This window comes from Diospyros lotus, chromosome 14, assembly GCF_014633365.1.
Source record: "Diospyros lotus cultivar Yz01 chromosome 14, ASM1463336v1, whole genome shotgun sequence".
In the NCBI taxonomy this organism is placed as follows: domain Eukaryota; kingdom Viridiplantae; phylum Streptophyta; class Magnoliopsida; order Ericales; family Ebenaceae; genus Diospyros; species Diospyros lotus.
The window spans coordinates 3298611-3311956 of NC_068351.1; the positions used below are offsets into that span (position 1 = coordinate 3298611).

General features: G+C 36.3%; 2 protein-coding genes across 5 annotated transcripts; one reads left to right on the forward strand and one right to left on the reverse strand.

The window, feature by feature from the left end:
- The first annotated feature begins 2764 nt into the window (after window positions 1-2764).
- LOC127789899 (uncharacterized) lies at window positions 2765-8353 on the forward strand. Of its 4 annotated transcripts, none has more exons than XM_052318980.1 (4): window positions 2765-4306; window positions 5184-5243; window positions 7462-7566; window positions 7825-8353. In XM_052318980.1, the coding sequence occupies exon 1, from the start codon at window positions 2856-2858 to the stop codon at window positions 4242-4244; it is 1389 nt and encodes a 462-aa protein (XP_052174940.1). In that variant the 5' UTR covers window positions 2765-2855; the 3' UTR covers window positions 4245-4306; window positions 5184-5243; window positions 7462-7566; window positions 7825-8353. The 4 variants fall into 4 exon arrangements, with proteins under 4 accessions (XP_052174940.1, XP_052174938.1, XP_052174936.1 ...); XM_052318978.1 differs by lacking the exon at window positions 5184-5243 and adding an exon at window positions 7119-7329; XM_052318976.1 differs by lacking the exon at window positions 5184-5243.
- A 1460-nt stretch (window positions 8354-9813) lies between these two features.
- Window positions 9814-10565, reverse strand: LOC127790700 (uncharacterized). Its single transcript, XM_052320315.1, has one exon. It carries the CDS (start codon window positions 10515-10517, stop codon window positions 10050-10052), a length of 468 nt encoding a protein of 155 aa, XP_052176275.1. The 5' UTR covers window positions 10518-10565; the 3' UTR covers window positions 9814-10049.
- Between the last annotated feature and the right edge of the window lie 2781 nt (window positions 10566-13346).

Consider the following 13346-nt stretch of genomic DNA (forward strand, 5'->3'; position numbering starts at 1 on the left):
TATAATATATTATATAGTTTAAAATGTAGTTTAATGGATATCAATAGTATAATCCTTTTGAAACCATAACTACAGTGAAAACTTACGCGATTCATATATACAAATTAATCTATATAAATTTGTAAAAGATTAATAAAATAAAACTTACAACTTCAGTATTAAAAAAAAAAATATTTGAGAATGATTGTTTTGTAAAACGAAAAGAAATATGAAATGCAATTGGCATATATTTATGTATGTGTGTGTAGTATGCATGGGACAGGGGTCTTTGGAGTTGTCCATTCCAATTCCATTCAACCACATGACATGAATAAATGGAGAGGCTGAGTCATGGGGAGTGCGATTTTGTTTACTTTGGGTGATTTTAGCTTGAGGGTAAAAATATCATTTTGAATATTTTTTTTTTATTCATCCAATTTCTCTCTCTTTTCTTTTCTTCTTTTTGTCACCGTCTCGTTGTTGTCTTGCATCACTGCTATTCGTTGCTTCACCTCATCAACTTATTACTTCATCGTCTCGCTTCACTGATTCACTATCTAGATATTATGCATGGCAACGACGAGATGATGATATAATGAGTTGAGGAGACAATAATGCAACGGCCGACAATGAGAGAAATGAGAGAGAGTAGTGAAAAATGGGATGGATAAAATAAAAGACTCAAAATAACTTTTTTACGCTCAAAGTAAAGTCACCCCAAAGTGAACAAAATCACACTCACTAGTGGGGCTTGTCACCCACTATGGTCAATTATTACCTAAAACTCTAAACTAAGACTCTTTGACCTTTAAATTATCAGACACACACAAACAAAATAAATAAATACTTTTTAGCCATCATTTCTAGACATCTTACTGACCTTTACATTTACATTTACATTCTTGTTGTGTACGTAGAAAAATAAAATTTAAAAAGACAATATTAATTGAATATAGAGGAAGACTCACTTTTGTATACAATTTTTTTTTTTAAGATAGTGTTTATTAAAATAAATAAGATAAATTTATATTAAGATAAAGTTTAAATAGTTTTTAAATAAAAATATGAAATGATCAAAATAAGATTAAAAAATATTTTAAGATTTTTATTAAATTATTTATTAAATTTTTTAAAACACACTAGAAGATATATGTATTATTTTTTTTTTTTATAAAGTTCAAGATACGCTTATCTTGAGGGAGGGGAGATAAGTATATCTAAAAAATAATAGATAAGAAGTTATGTGATTTTTTTTTATAAAGAGTTTCAGATAAATTTAACAAATACATTAAAAAAAATAAAAATTTATAATATTTTTTATATTTTATATTTTTTGATCTATACAATCTTGATTAATAAAGATTACCTAATTATTTTAAAACGATAAAAGCTTTACCTTCACTACTTGAGATACTAACCTTCATTTGATATCAATTAAATAAATAAAATAAAATAATTAATTAATTTCAAAGTGTAAAATAGGCCATGTTGAATAGGCCTGCAGGCCTTCGCACATGGGCCAGCCTGACTGGCCCACTATCTTCAATTTAAAAATGAAAAAGGTATTATTAATAATATTTAAAATGTTTCACTAAATTATTTTTAATTATTTATTGAAAAATCTTGCATAAGATAATATAATGTAATTTCTTTAATTAAATATTATTTTAAGAACTAAGAATATACTTTTATAAAAAATAGAGAAATACTGTATATTTTTTTATTTTGTCTCTAATCTATTCGTACTTTTGTTTCGGTCGTTGTTGCAGTCGACAACAGTACAGCAAATCCATCTTATAGCCCCGTGCAAACCCACGCCCGTTCCGTCCACGCGATGCCGGCGCGTGAAAGCTAATCTCTTATCCCAAATTTTCATACCTGCATATCGACCCCTAACTTATGATTTATTACATTTATTTAATTTATAAAAATTAAATTAGCCTTTCAAGCTAATTTAAACTAATTATGTCCATTTTTCCTGCTGCTATAACAATAGTAATGTCAAAATAACGGTCTCTTATTCAAACAATTATTAAAATTTTCTTTGAGTTTAATTATAATGGTTTGATAAAATACTTAAACTCAATAGTACAACAAAGCATTTAACTTGAATTTGTATTTTTAATACATCTAATGTGAGTTGAGTTGAAAAACTCATAAATTCAATGCTAGGTATGGCTTAACTTTTAAAACAAATAATATTAAAACAAATGGGATGGATTAATGAATATTTATTAAGCTATTGTTTGTTAACAAATATATGGGTCAAAAAAATAAGATATGAAAATTATTTTAGATAAAAATATTTTTTTAATATATTTGTTAAATTTATCTGACAATCAACTGAAAAGAAATCACTTGACTTCTTATCTAAATCATTTAATACATTTATCTCTTTAGATAAATTTATCTAAAATTTTATAAATAAAAAAATTACACATATATTCCTAATGCATTTTAATAAATTTAACAAACAGTATAATATAAATTTTATAATATTTCTTAACTTTATTTTGATCATTTTATATTTTAGTTTATAAAATATTATAATCTTATCTTGATATAATCTTTTATATTATTTATTTTAAAAATCTTATCTTGATATAATCTTTTATATTATTCATTTTAAGAAATGGTATTTAAGATGGTTAAGTTAAATAGGGGAAGGAATGTATTTATTTGTTAGTCAAGGGATGTTAACAGGAAATATGTGATAGTTGAGTGGTTTAGAGTAATTTATTTGCAAAACTCGACTTCGCGGGGTGGTCATTGACGTTTTTGGCCCCTCTGTACGCCTTTCACGTCGATCAATCAAAATTGAGAGAGAGAGAGAGAGAGAGAGGTAAAATCGATAGATCGTTGATTCCTAAACCGCCATGAACAGTCAGCGCGACAACCACGCGTCGCCGCCGCCGCCGCCGGAGCTCGAGTCGAGCACGGCGGCGCAAGTTCTGAAACACTCGAGCTCGATCTTCTGGTCTCAGCTCCTTGCATTCGCTCTTCTAGGATTGCTCATCCTCACCTTCCGCTCCAACGTCGAGAATGGCACTCACCTCCTCACCGCCTTCATCGACCGCGACCCCTCCCTCAGATCTCTACTCTCCCGCCTCGACATGGCCGGGAAACCCCTCCACTCTTCCCAAGTCTCCGCCGTCCGCCGTCGCCGCCGCCCCTTCCTCCACCTTACTCGCGTCGGCACACTCGGCGACGACTTTTTCTCAGGTGATGACGACGCCGAGCGCTCTGTCAACCCCAAGACCCCTCCTAATGGAAGTTTCGTGCTTCTCGGCAACTTCGACCCCCGGTTGGGGTTTTCCGATTTTGTCGCTGATAATGGAATTAGGGTTTCCGAAATCTTCCGCTCGGGTTTGTTTTTCAAATTGCGTTCCATAGAAGACGAAAGCAACAACGATGAGTTGAGTAAAGTGAAGCATTCAATGAAGAATGGTGAAGATGAGGCGGAGGAGAGGGTTGTGGATTTGCAGTTCTTGATCAAGGGTTTGGAGCTCAGGCAGCGCGACGCATCGGCTTTATTCTTTCTTGTATGTTTGTTGTCTTGTGCATATGGTTATGTAATTCTAGGGTTTCTAGTTACCTATTCTTGGGTTATTGGGATCGTTTTTCTTGTAGTTGTAAACCATATATTAGGGAGGTACCGCTCGTTGGCTGGGACAATTTGGGATGGTTCAAATTTGGGCCTCAAAAGGCTGTCTGGGTTGATTCTTATGAGGTGGGCGGTGAAGGACGCGCTTACCCAGCTTCTTGGTCTTTGGTACTTTGGTGAAATTGAAGATCAGTATTCATTTTTTAAGATTTTTGTGAGGTTAAAGTTGATGCCTTTCTCAATTATGTCTACATGGATTCGGGGGTTTGAGAAGGAGACTGCCGGGTTTTTGTATGCGTGGTTTTTGTTAGACCTGATTGTGGAGTTTGTTTTTGCTGTGGATTCATGGGTTGCAATTGTGGACACAAGGAGGACTGGAAGAGAAATTGTGAAGGAAGGGTGTTATTTGTTATCAACAATGTTTAAGCAGGCTGTCATCATTAAATGTTTGGAGTCAATGCTTTGTGGATCGCTCACAAGATGGATTTTGGCCCGATATTTTGGGAAGCTATTTGCAACAGCTTTCCAATCAATGATGGAGGTTTATTTCATGGTAGCTTGGCTGATATTTTACTTTGCCGTGAGATCTAAGGATGCAACATCTCTTGGAGGGACGTTTGGGAGGAGGGAGTTGGAGGGTTTCATCCAAGGCCGTAGATGATCGTTGAATGGGAATTGATTAAGGGGTTGCTGCCAAACTTCAATTACAATGGCACAATAGCGGTAATCTTTTGGTGCTCATTGTGTTGCTTGCAGTCGATATGTGATTCAGAACTGCCATCATTTTCTGATGATTACAAGCAATGTACTCTGTTTACTTTGTCCCACAACAATGCTTCATGTGTATAATTTTGTAGCCATCTTGGTTCCCATGCAACTCTTACCCTGCAGTAAATGTATTACTGGGTGATTATATTGTAAGGGAATAGTCGCCTTTCACCTTTGGTGTTGCTTATGCTGTTAATGGCATAGAATAGGGAACCAATGTTCAAAGTGATGGAATATAGTTTTCTAAAAACCAACATGCAAAATACTTTCTGGCCATTTCTATTTTTTTGCTTTATTATTCTTTTGACATTTTATTACTGCTGTAACTTGTGATGTTGATGGAATAGACTGCACATAAATCAAGAGATGCTTCTTTCTTTTATGGCAGAGTGATGTCATATACTAAATGAAACTAATCAGCAACTTTTTCTGACAACTTGTATTATCTCTTCTTGTTGCTGTACTTGTGACACCTGTTATTTCTTCTTCTTCTTGTGCTTTCAGCGTTCCCATATTTTTATCTTAGAATTGTCTGGTATAAGCTTTGTGCTGCGAACTCCTTTAATGATTTTGGTTTCCTGTATCACCCACACTAGAAGTTTTAGGATGCTCTGCTTCAAAGGCATTTCCTTTTTTATAAAAAGTTTTGGTAGGTAAAGGAATCTAAAGGAATTATTCCTCTCCTTGTGTGCTAAACTGAGCTGAGGAAGATTGTCTCGTGTCATATGTTTTCCAGATGGGATTGTAAATCCAAGTATTATTCAATCTTGGTTTATGGAAATCAGGAACTACTGGTCCAACTAACAGCTCCTCGTTGTTTATTCTGGTTCAGATTACTGCTCTGAAATGCCTGCAAGTTGTTTACTCCATGTTTGGGCATCTATTTATACAAGTAAGGATAGTGGCAATGGTACAATTTTTTCCATCTCCATGATTGATCAGGGGCAGTAAACACCAAAAATACCTCCTATTTCCCATTTAATAAGATGTGAAATGATGTCTGTTTGGTGTGTAAAGGGCCTCCCCAATACCTGAAGCTTTCTGCTTTTTGAGGACTGGGGGCGGGTTGTTTTTGTACACACCTTACTTTTGTTTTACAAAAAGGCTTTTTCCACAACTTGAATCCGTAACCTTTTAGTTACAAAAGAACAACCTTATTTTGTTGTTACCAAGTCTCACCCTTATACATACACATATACATGTGTGTGTGTGTCATGGGCAAATCAACTGGTTATGGCTACTGGCTGATGTGGCACCAAACTTGGCCATCACACATGGCCACTATACTACTCTAAATGAAAGAAAATTTCTTCAAAAAAAAAACTTTCTGTGAGAAGAAATCTATCACAACATCCATCATATGCCTGTGATGATTGACACTAAATTCCTGTGTTATCTAGCAACAATACAAGAAGATGTATTTTGGGGTATACACCAAGAAATGGTTGTGCTGTTGGGGGAAAACCAGAGTCAAATCAGTCTTTTGTTCCCATATTGTGCTCCTTTGGTTTATCTGGATGAACAATAACCCTTCTCCCATGGGATTGTATTGCTATATGTGTGCTCTGTTGAATTAAGTATTCCTGCTGGGAACCATAGTCTTATGTGCATTTAGTGCCAGCATGTACTGGATAATCTGCTGATAATATAATTATGCTTGAATACTCCTGGACAAACATAGCTTTAATTTACTCTTGTTTGAATAATCCTAGAGACAGATACAGTCTTTAAGAAACGAACCATATCTGACAACCGTGTTTAGACTGTTAACAACCACAAACTTTAGCAGGGTCTACATGCCCTTAGTGAGCCCACCTAATGAGATACTCTGTCAAGATTTGACCCATTTTACATAAATCACATTCTCAATGTCCTATAATCTCAACCCCTACTAAATATGAATGACATAGATAGCATAATGCAGTTGGGAGCTTGGGCTTTTCCATTCTATCTTGTTCTTAAATGTGATCTTCAAACAGAACGTGAAGATACTTGGACAGCTTCTACTATCCATGGGCCTAAACTATATACCCTTTCAAGGTTTCACCAAGTCTAAATATTATTAGGATAATAGTTCTTTCATAAAGCCTGGTCAATCTGTTATATTACAAGTTTTTTTGTTAAAAAAGTCATGCTAGTAATGGTATAGTATAGATTACAATAAAGAATAAATATTGAAACATAAATCAGAATTTGATCCTGGAAATTGTACATGATATCTTGCAAAAACCACATCTGCAATTTTGTTGTATCAACTTTCTATGCACCTTGCAAGGAACACAAGTTACACAACTATCTTGCATGAATGCTTCATAAACTTCTGAAATCCATACTGGTAAGCCCTAACACCTGCCTCCAGCCTAAGACCCTCAGATTTCTCATCACCTGGTGATATTTGAAGTCTTAAACCCATCTCTAATCATGCTGAGGATTTTCCTTTCAAGCTTCTCCAACTTTTTAACTGACAAGAAAACAAAATTAGACACGAGAAGTGTGAAGTTAGGTTGAGTACTCTTCATCAAATTAAGTCATCTTGTTTAGCTATTTCCATCCTTCTAATGTCTTTAAGAAATGCTCAATCATTGCTTCAGAATATCAATTAAGCAATATCACCTATTAGGAGGCCAATAAAAATTTATTGAGTTGCCCAATGCCTTAATCTCTCTCTGATGGTTAATTTATGAATATGGACCAACTTCAGTCTTCAGAACACTAGGAACTCTGGAAAGTGGGTAAATAGCAACCAAAAACTGAAACACTTTTACAGGAATAACCATTTGTGGAATGTCAAATTGAAGCATGGGGACAATGACTTACATTTAATGCACATTACTGGTGGCATTGATGCTGGTGACTATATAGTAAGAATATTTTCTGAATCACATTTGCATTAGAGCCAGGCATTAATGGCTCTAAGTTTGCTCCATTGCACACTGGAAGTCCACAGTTTGAAGCTGGAAACAACCTTGTTAGTAGGGGTAAGGCCATGTAAATCTGATATTTCCACCCTGCGATGGTGGGACCTTTACTGTCTTGGTCTGTTCCACCTATGACGGCCAATTAGTTGGAAACACATCCGGTAACTATTTGGTTGCTTTTGACTCCTGCAGAATTATGGTTGATTCCATGCAAATTTATGATTCATCCACCAACAAAATTTCAGTTTTCCAGACTCAAATCTAGCCTGTAGCTGAATGCACAGTAGTGGTAACAAGGTAACATATAATTGCAAATCTGTTCTCGTTTGTTTTTGTTGGTATGGATGCTGCATGAAAAATCATGTCAATTCTATTCATCTGCAACTCTTCAAATGAATTGTTCAGCTCCTTTTATCTTTGAGTTCTCCAAGGCACACCATCTGTATATGTATTTATATTTAGATTATAGTTCAATTTCCTTTTATCTCTGCAGCCTGTGCTAATACAACTGCTGCTGAAAAGTAACAGTTAAACATGTGCATTTGTGGTCTTCAGGTAAGCAAGAACCATGCCAACTGATCAGGGCCGAGACATAATGGTTGATTGGCTCAAGCTCACATGGCTTCTTTGTTAACAGTTATCCTATTGAGCCGTCTAAATGTTCAAGTATGAAAATGTTTTATGGATGGTTTAAGAAGCCTGGAATGGCCAAAGGCACCAAGAGCAAACGAGAGGATTTCTTTATCACTACTCATGGTGCTAAATCTGGTGATTGTTGGAAAGGATGTGAAGTTATCGCCTTACCTGTAAGGTTGAATCTAAAGAAACTTGTTGGTGCCAATGGGGTTTGTATATGTTCTCTTATCTGCTCTTGGCCCCTGAAATATTTAGTAGATGAGCCTGTGCATCCAAGTGCATGCACATGGCAAAAATGGAATTCCTTAAAATGACATGGGAATTAATTAGAGCTGTGTTACTGGTTCCCCGGTATCATTACATTGTATTCCTTTAGATTAGTAAATTATATGTAAAAGTTCACTGGTAACCTCTTTGGAGCAGCTAATGGATAATACTTTCTTTACAATGATTTGTCCTCCTCATTCTAATATGATTGTGGATGCATCTGATGAATGTCAAATGCTCTAGTTTCTCTTTATTTTTTTGGTCCTCAAGTTTGAACCAATTTCCTTTTTTGCTCATTTTCTGGATGAGCCTGGGTGGTTTTGGTTTGTTTTATTTTGTTGCGCAAGATTTCTCCCCTTTGTGCATTGACCTCACCTGTTACGGGCAATCAAGATTTGCATTTGCTTTATGGCTTTCCATGGGAAAGCATGTGTTTGTTCAGGCCTTTCTTGTAGCCAGAGGATATACTCCCAAGTTTGCATCCTCGTCAGAGACACAGTAATTACAATGATAATTTGTTTCTCATTTACAGCTTTATGCTAGACTTGAGGTTTTATGCCATGTTGAATTGTAACCTTCAGAAGCAGCCAAGGGGTTGGAGCTGAAAATGCTCTAGTTATCGTCACATTAAGAGCAAGTTCTTTCTGCAGGAAGGTTAAGTTCCTTTTCTAGTTTGGGTTTGGCAATGACTATGACGAATAAGATTCTTATTCACATTGACATCTCAAGTGGGTTTGTGGGAGGTAAGAATGTTAATGACATGCATCTTGGAGGTATATGCACTTTTAGTGTTCCACATGTCATCTTTTCAAAATTTTTTGGTCAACCATTTCCCCATCAGTTGGCTTGGAATTGTCTTACTATTATCTGGTACCCATTTCCTTTATCCATCTTGGGGTGTGCCTCCTGGGAAGCTTTATAACTGAAGCTCCCATCTATGATGCAATGAGGGAAAAAGGATGCTATGGTGGGAGGCGCCCTTTGCCAATTTAGGTTAAAGGCTGAATATGAGAGGAAACTGAAGGGCCGGGGTGAGGCCCACTGTGCCAATCTAAGATCAAAGATTGCATATTAGGTATTTAGGTTTATATATATTCATTGTTGTGGATGATCTATTTGTGACAAGATCTTGTCACTCCCCTGGAGAATAGCTGGTTTTTATGCATCAAATTATCATCTCAAGGTTTCACCTACTCGTACATGGAAGTGCTTGGTTTTCTACTAATTGCCTATGTCTTTTGCTGACTTGCTCCTGGTTTAGGATTATCATCTCAAGGTTTTCTACTAATTCACTCCATAAACCCAAAGTAAGGTCCTATCATTACACTTCGGCTGGTAATCCTAATATTTTAACTAAATAATCAATCGTGTGATATATTATGTTAAATATGATTACTATTGCACAATTTTGAGGGAAAATCCGAATCGAATGCAATTGTTTAGATGATTCTGCCCTTTTTTCAGGTTGTTCGTTCAATGTTGGGCTTTAACTAAGCTCTAGGTTTGATTGTCAAGGATGTATAGTTCTAGGCTTCTATCCATGTAAGCTAGGCTGTAATTGAAGGATTCATGCAACCATAATTAGTGACTATAGGTATAAGCCTCAGTAGCATTCTTCAACCTTTGGGCTGGGAAAAATTGGACACTTTTTGCTTGGCTATTACTTAGTTGCATTTCACTTTTCAGCAAGCGTTGGAAACGGGAAAATGAATAAGAACAGCATTCCCTTCTTCTGGGGCCGAAATACATTGATAAGATTAGATAGTAAAATATACTACAATTTGATGAGTATGAACAGGTTATATATGGCTGGCTACATACATGGTCATCCTAATTTATGAGGTGCGCGTCATAGAACAAATGAATCAAGAGATCCATCATAGGCACAAAAAGATTCTTCGATCCTGCGAAGATGCAGCGCACCTGACCACGCTGAGAAAGATGTTCTCATCACAAGGTATGCAGAGTTTTGAGGCAGCATTGAAATCGTATTCGTCCCTGGCTTGATCCAACAATGCCTTGAAGAGTGGGTGCTTCAGTAAGCTGATGTTGATCACATATCTTTTGTAATCTTCTCCTACATACACAACCAAGTGGCCTTTTGGAACATCTCTTGGAATACACTTCTCTTCCTGCATGGAAGGCCACAGAGCCCATTGGTGGCAGCATTCACAGCCTCCAGAAGGTATGACTCTACTGCTCATCTTTTGCCATTTCTTTAGGCATATCTTTGGAAACTTGCCCTTCGTGATCTTCATTCGCAAGAAGAGAGATACGTGGAATTGTGGTGAACAAGAAAGTGAATGAGGTCTTACATATATATAGAAGAGTTGTTTTGAAAGCATTAAATGGTTGACATGATAGCTAGCTAAGGGTAGAGTGTTATATTAATGTGAATGCGATATCTCATTTATGCTTGATTTCTGCGCGTTGCCATCCTGTACGTCCTTCCCCCTTTTATTATTATTTTGCTTCTTGATATGACTATACGAAATTGTACGAACATGCATGGGATGATCATTTTTCTTTTTAGAATTATAGTTTTACAAGGCTAGTCACTGATCTTTGAAAGTTTTCAGAGAGACGGAGACCCCACAAGATGAGACTGAAATTGATAAAATATGAAAGAGGGATGGGATGAACTCCTTGGGCAAAGTGCAACCCCCACTCATAATTGGTAATGTAATTCCCATGTACATGGATATTGTAAAATATAATGTACAATAAACTTAAACGGGGTTTTGGAGCACTTAAAAAAGGAGATGCACTTCAGCTGAAATATCCAAACAGCCAACTAGTTTGATTAATTTATTCATCTAAGTTTATGCAAATTGCATTTAATCATCTCATTTAGGGAATTGGCAGAGCTGGAGAACATATTTATGGTTGTGGGGATGAGGGATGAGATTAGCCATCAACTAATGAATATATTGTGTTCTAACGATATGTGCAAGCTCTATGGGTTATTAACCTGGACTGTACTATATCCTAAATGTGTAGTCCGTACCATTGTTATTTGCGTAGGGATCAGTACAGTTCCCTTCCATCTTGGATTGGAACAAGTCCTGATTTCTGTGCTCTCTGACCACTGATAGTACATGAATGAAAGAGAGATGAGTGGTATCAAATGGGGAAAAGAGATTGATGCTTTGACTGCAGAGGATATGGGAGGGGAGAAGAATAAGATTAAACCCTTTACAGTACATAGATATGTCTAGTCTTCCATAGTCAACACAACTGGCATGGAGTTGAAATCAAATAGATGAAATGGATTCAGAATAGGGGAAAAGAAGAATAGCCTGCTCATGCTCATGTATTAAACATTTAAACATGTGCTCTCTGACCACTGATAGTACATGAATGAAAGAGAGATGAGCGGTATCAAATGGGGAAAAGAGATTGATGCTTTGACTGCAGAGAGGATATGCGAGGGGAGAAGAATAAGATTAAACCCTTTACATTACATAGATATGTCTAGTCTAACATGGTCAATACAACTGGCATGGAGTTGAAATCGAATAGATGAAATGGATTCAGAATAGGGGAAAAGAAGAAGAGCCTGCTCATGCTCATGTTTTAAACATTTAAACATTTTCTATGGGCTTTCAATTGTGCATCTAGTAGCATTTTTCTCGTGAAAACTCTGCAAGAATATCCTTTCCTGTTATTATTTTTATGATGTGGGTTCCATGTCTTATGCTAATTACACATAGAGAGATAAAGACTTGATATGTTATTAAGCTGTGTGTAATAATGAATAAAAACTTGGGCTTAGTTTGTTTAATATAAAAAAATATTTTTCTTGTTTTTTCCACCCCTTCTCTAGTCAGGATAAAATGGGAGGGTTGCATAAACAAACTGAAAACTAGCGAAAAATTTGTTTGATCTTTTATCAATAACTTTAAAATAAAATAATAATTAAAGAGTTAAGGTTCATATAATCATCCCCCATTGCGGATTAAAACGCAAAATGTTATTGTTGTTTTGTTTCATGTACGTTCTTGTGTGTTGTGACTAGTATTCTAACTCTTAACCCAGCATTTGGGTTTTCTTATTAAACTAGTTGTGAGTGAATAGTGTGTTTCTCATTTAGTACAACCATATATGTCAGATGAGTTGCACTGTTTCTGATCACTTCCAATTTTCTGGTGGGGAGTTGTGTTTATGCCGACACATTTGCAGAGAGATGCTTGAATCCCAGGGGACAAATTAGTGCTGTAACTGGTTGGCTGAAGCAAAGAGATCCTTGAGTTTGACATCTCACTTCTGAAGTTTTGCCGGCAGTTATATATGCACACACTCATTCACACACGCATTTAGCTGCTTCATGGTCAAATTCTGGAGTGGATTAGCTGGTTGATGGGTGAAATGAACACCACAAATCAGTAAAGGTTATATATAATAAAAAAATATTTTCCACATTATTTAGAGTAGCATGTGCCGTAAGATCATACATGCACAAGTGATAAGACACCAACAGGAGAAAGCTCGGCTTGATGATTTCGAGGAAAGAAGCTTCTTGGAAGATTAGAGCCACAGAGAGAGAGAGAGAGAGAGAGAGAGTTGTGAGAGAATGGGGAGCACATGAGGTTTGGGCCCCTCAACTGAGAGACAGCTGGTTGGTGACACCACCATTCACCTCAGCCTACTGGCCAGCATTATGTATATGTATATATATATCTATATGTCTCTGTATTTGCATCAACTGGTTGCCCCCTTTTTTAATAGAAAAAAATTAAAGAAAATCCAAGTAATAAGAACATAGTGTGCTGCATCTTAACTTAGTAGAAATCAGCATATTAGTTATTCAAAATATTTGTAAAAAAAAATATGAAAAATTCATACTTTCATACTCTTGGAAGAAATGGCTGACTTAGAACATGTGCAACTACTCTTGTTGTATATAAATTTCAGTCGACCAATGCTTTGATTGGGGGCTGAAACCAGGCTTTCCGCACGTGCATATTGCAGGTTCCTATTAGCTGGAAGCTAAGCTAAGCTAAGCTGCCACACACACACACACACACACACACACATATATAAGACTTTGGCCCCTACCCTCCACCACCTATTAATTCTCTCCCATGCTTCCTCTTGGGTGGCATGCATGAATCCATGGCTCAGACCCGACGCACTTCGGATGGGTACTAATTTTGTTGTTTGGAAACAACCAT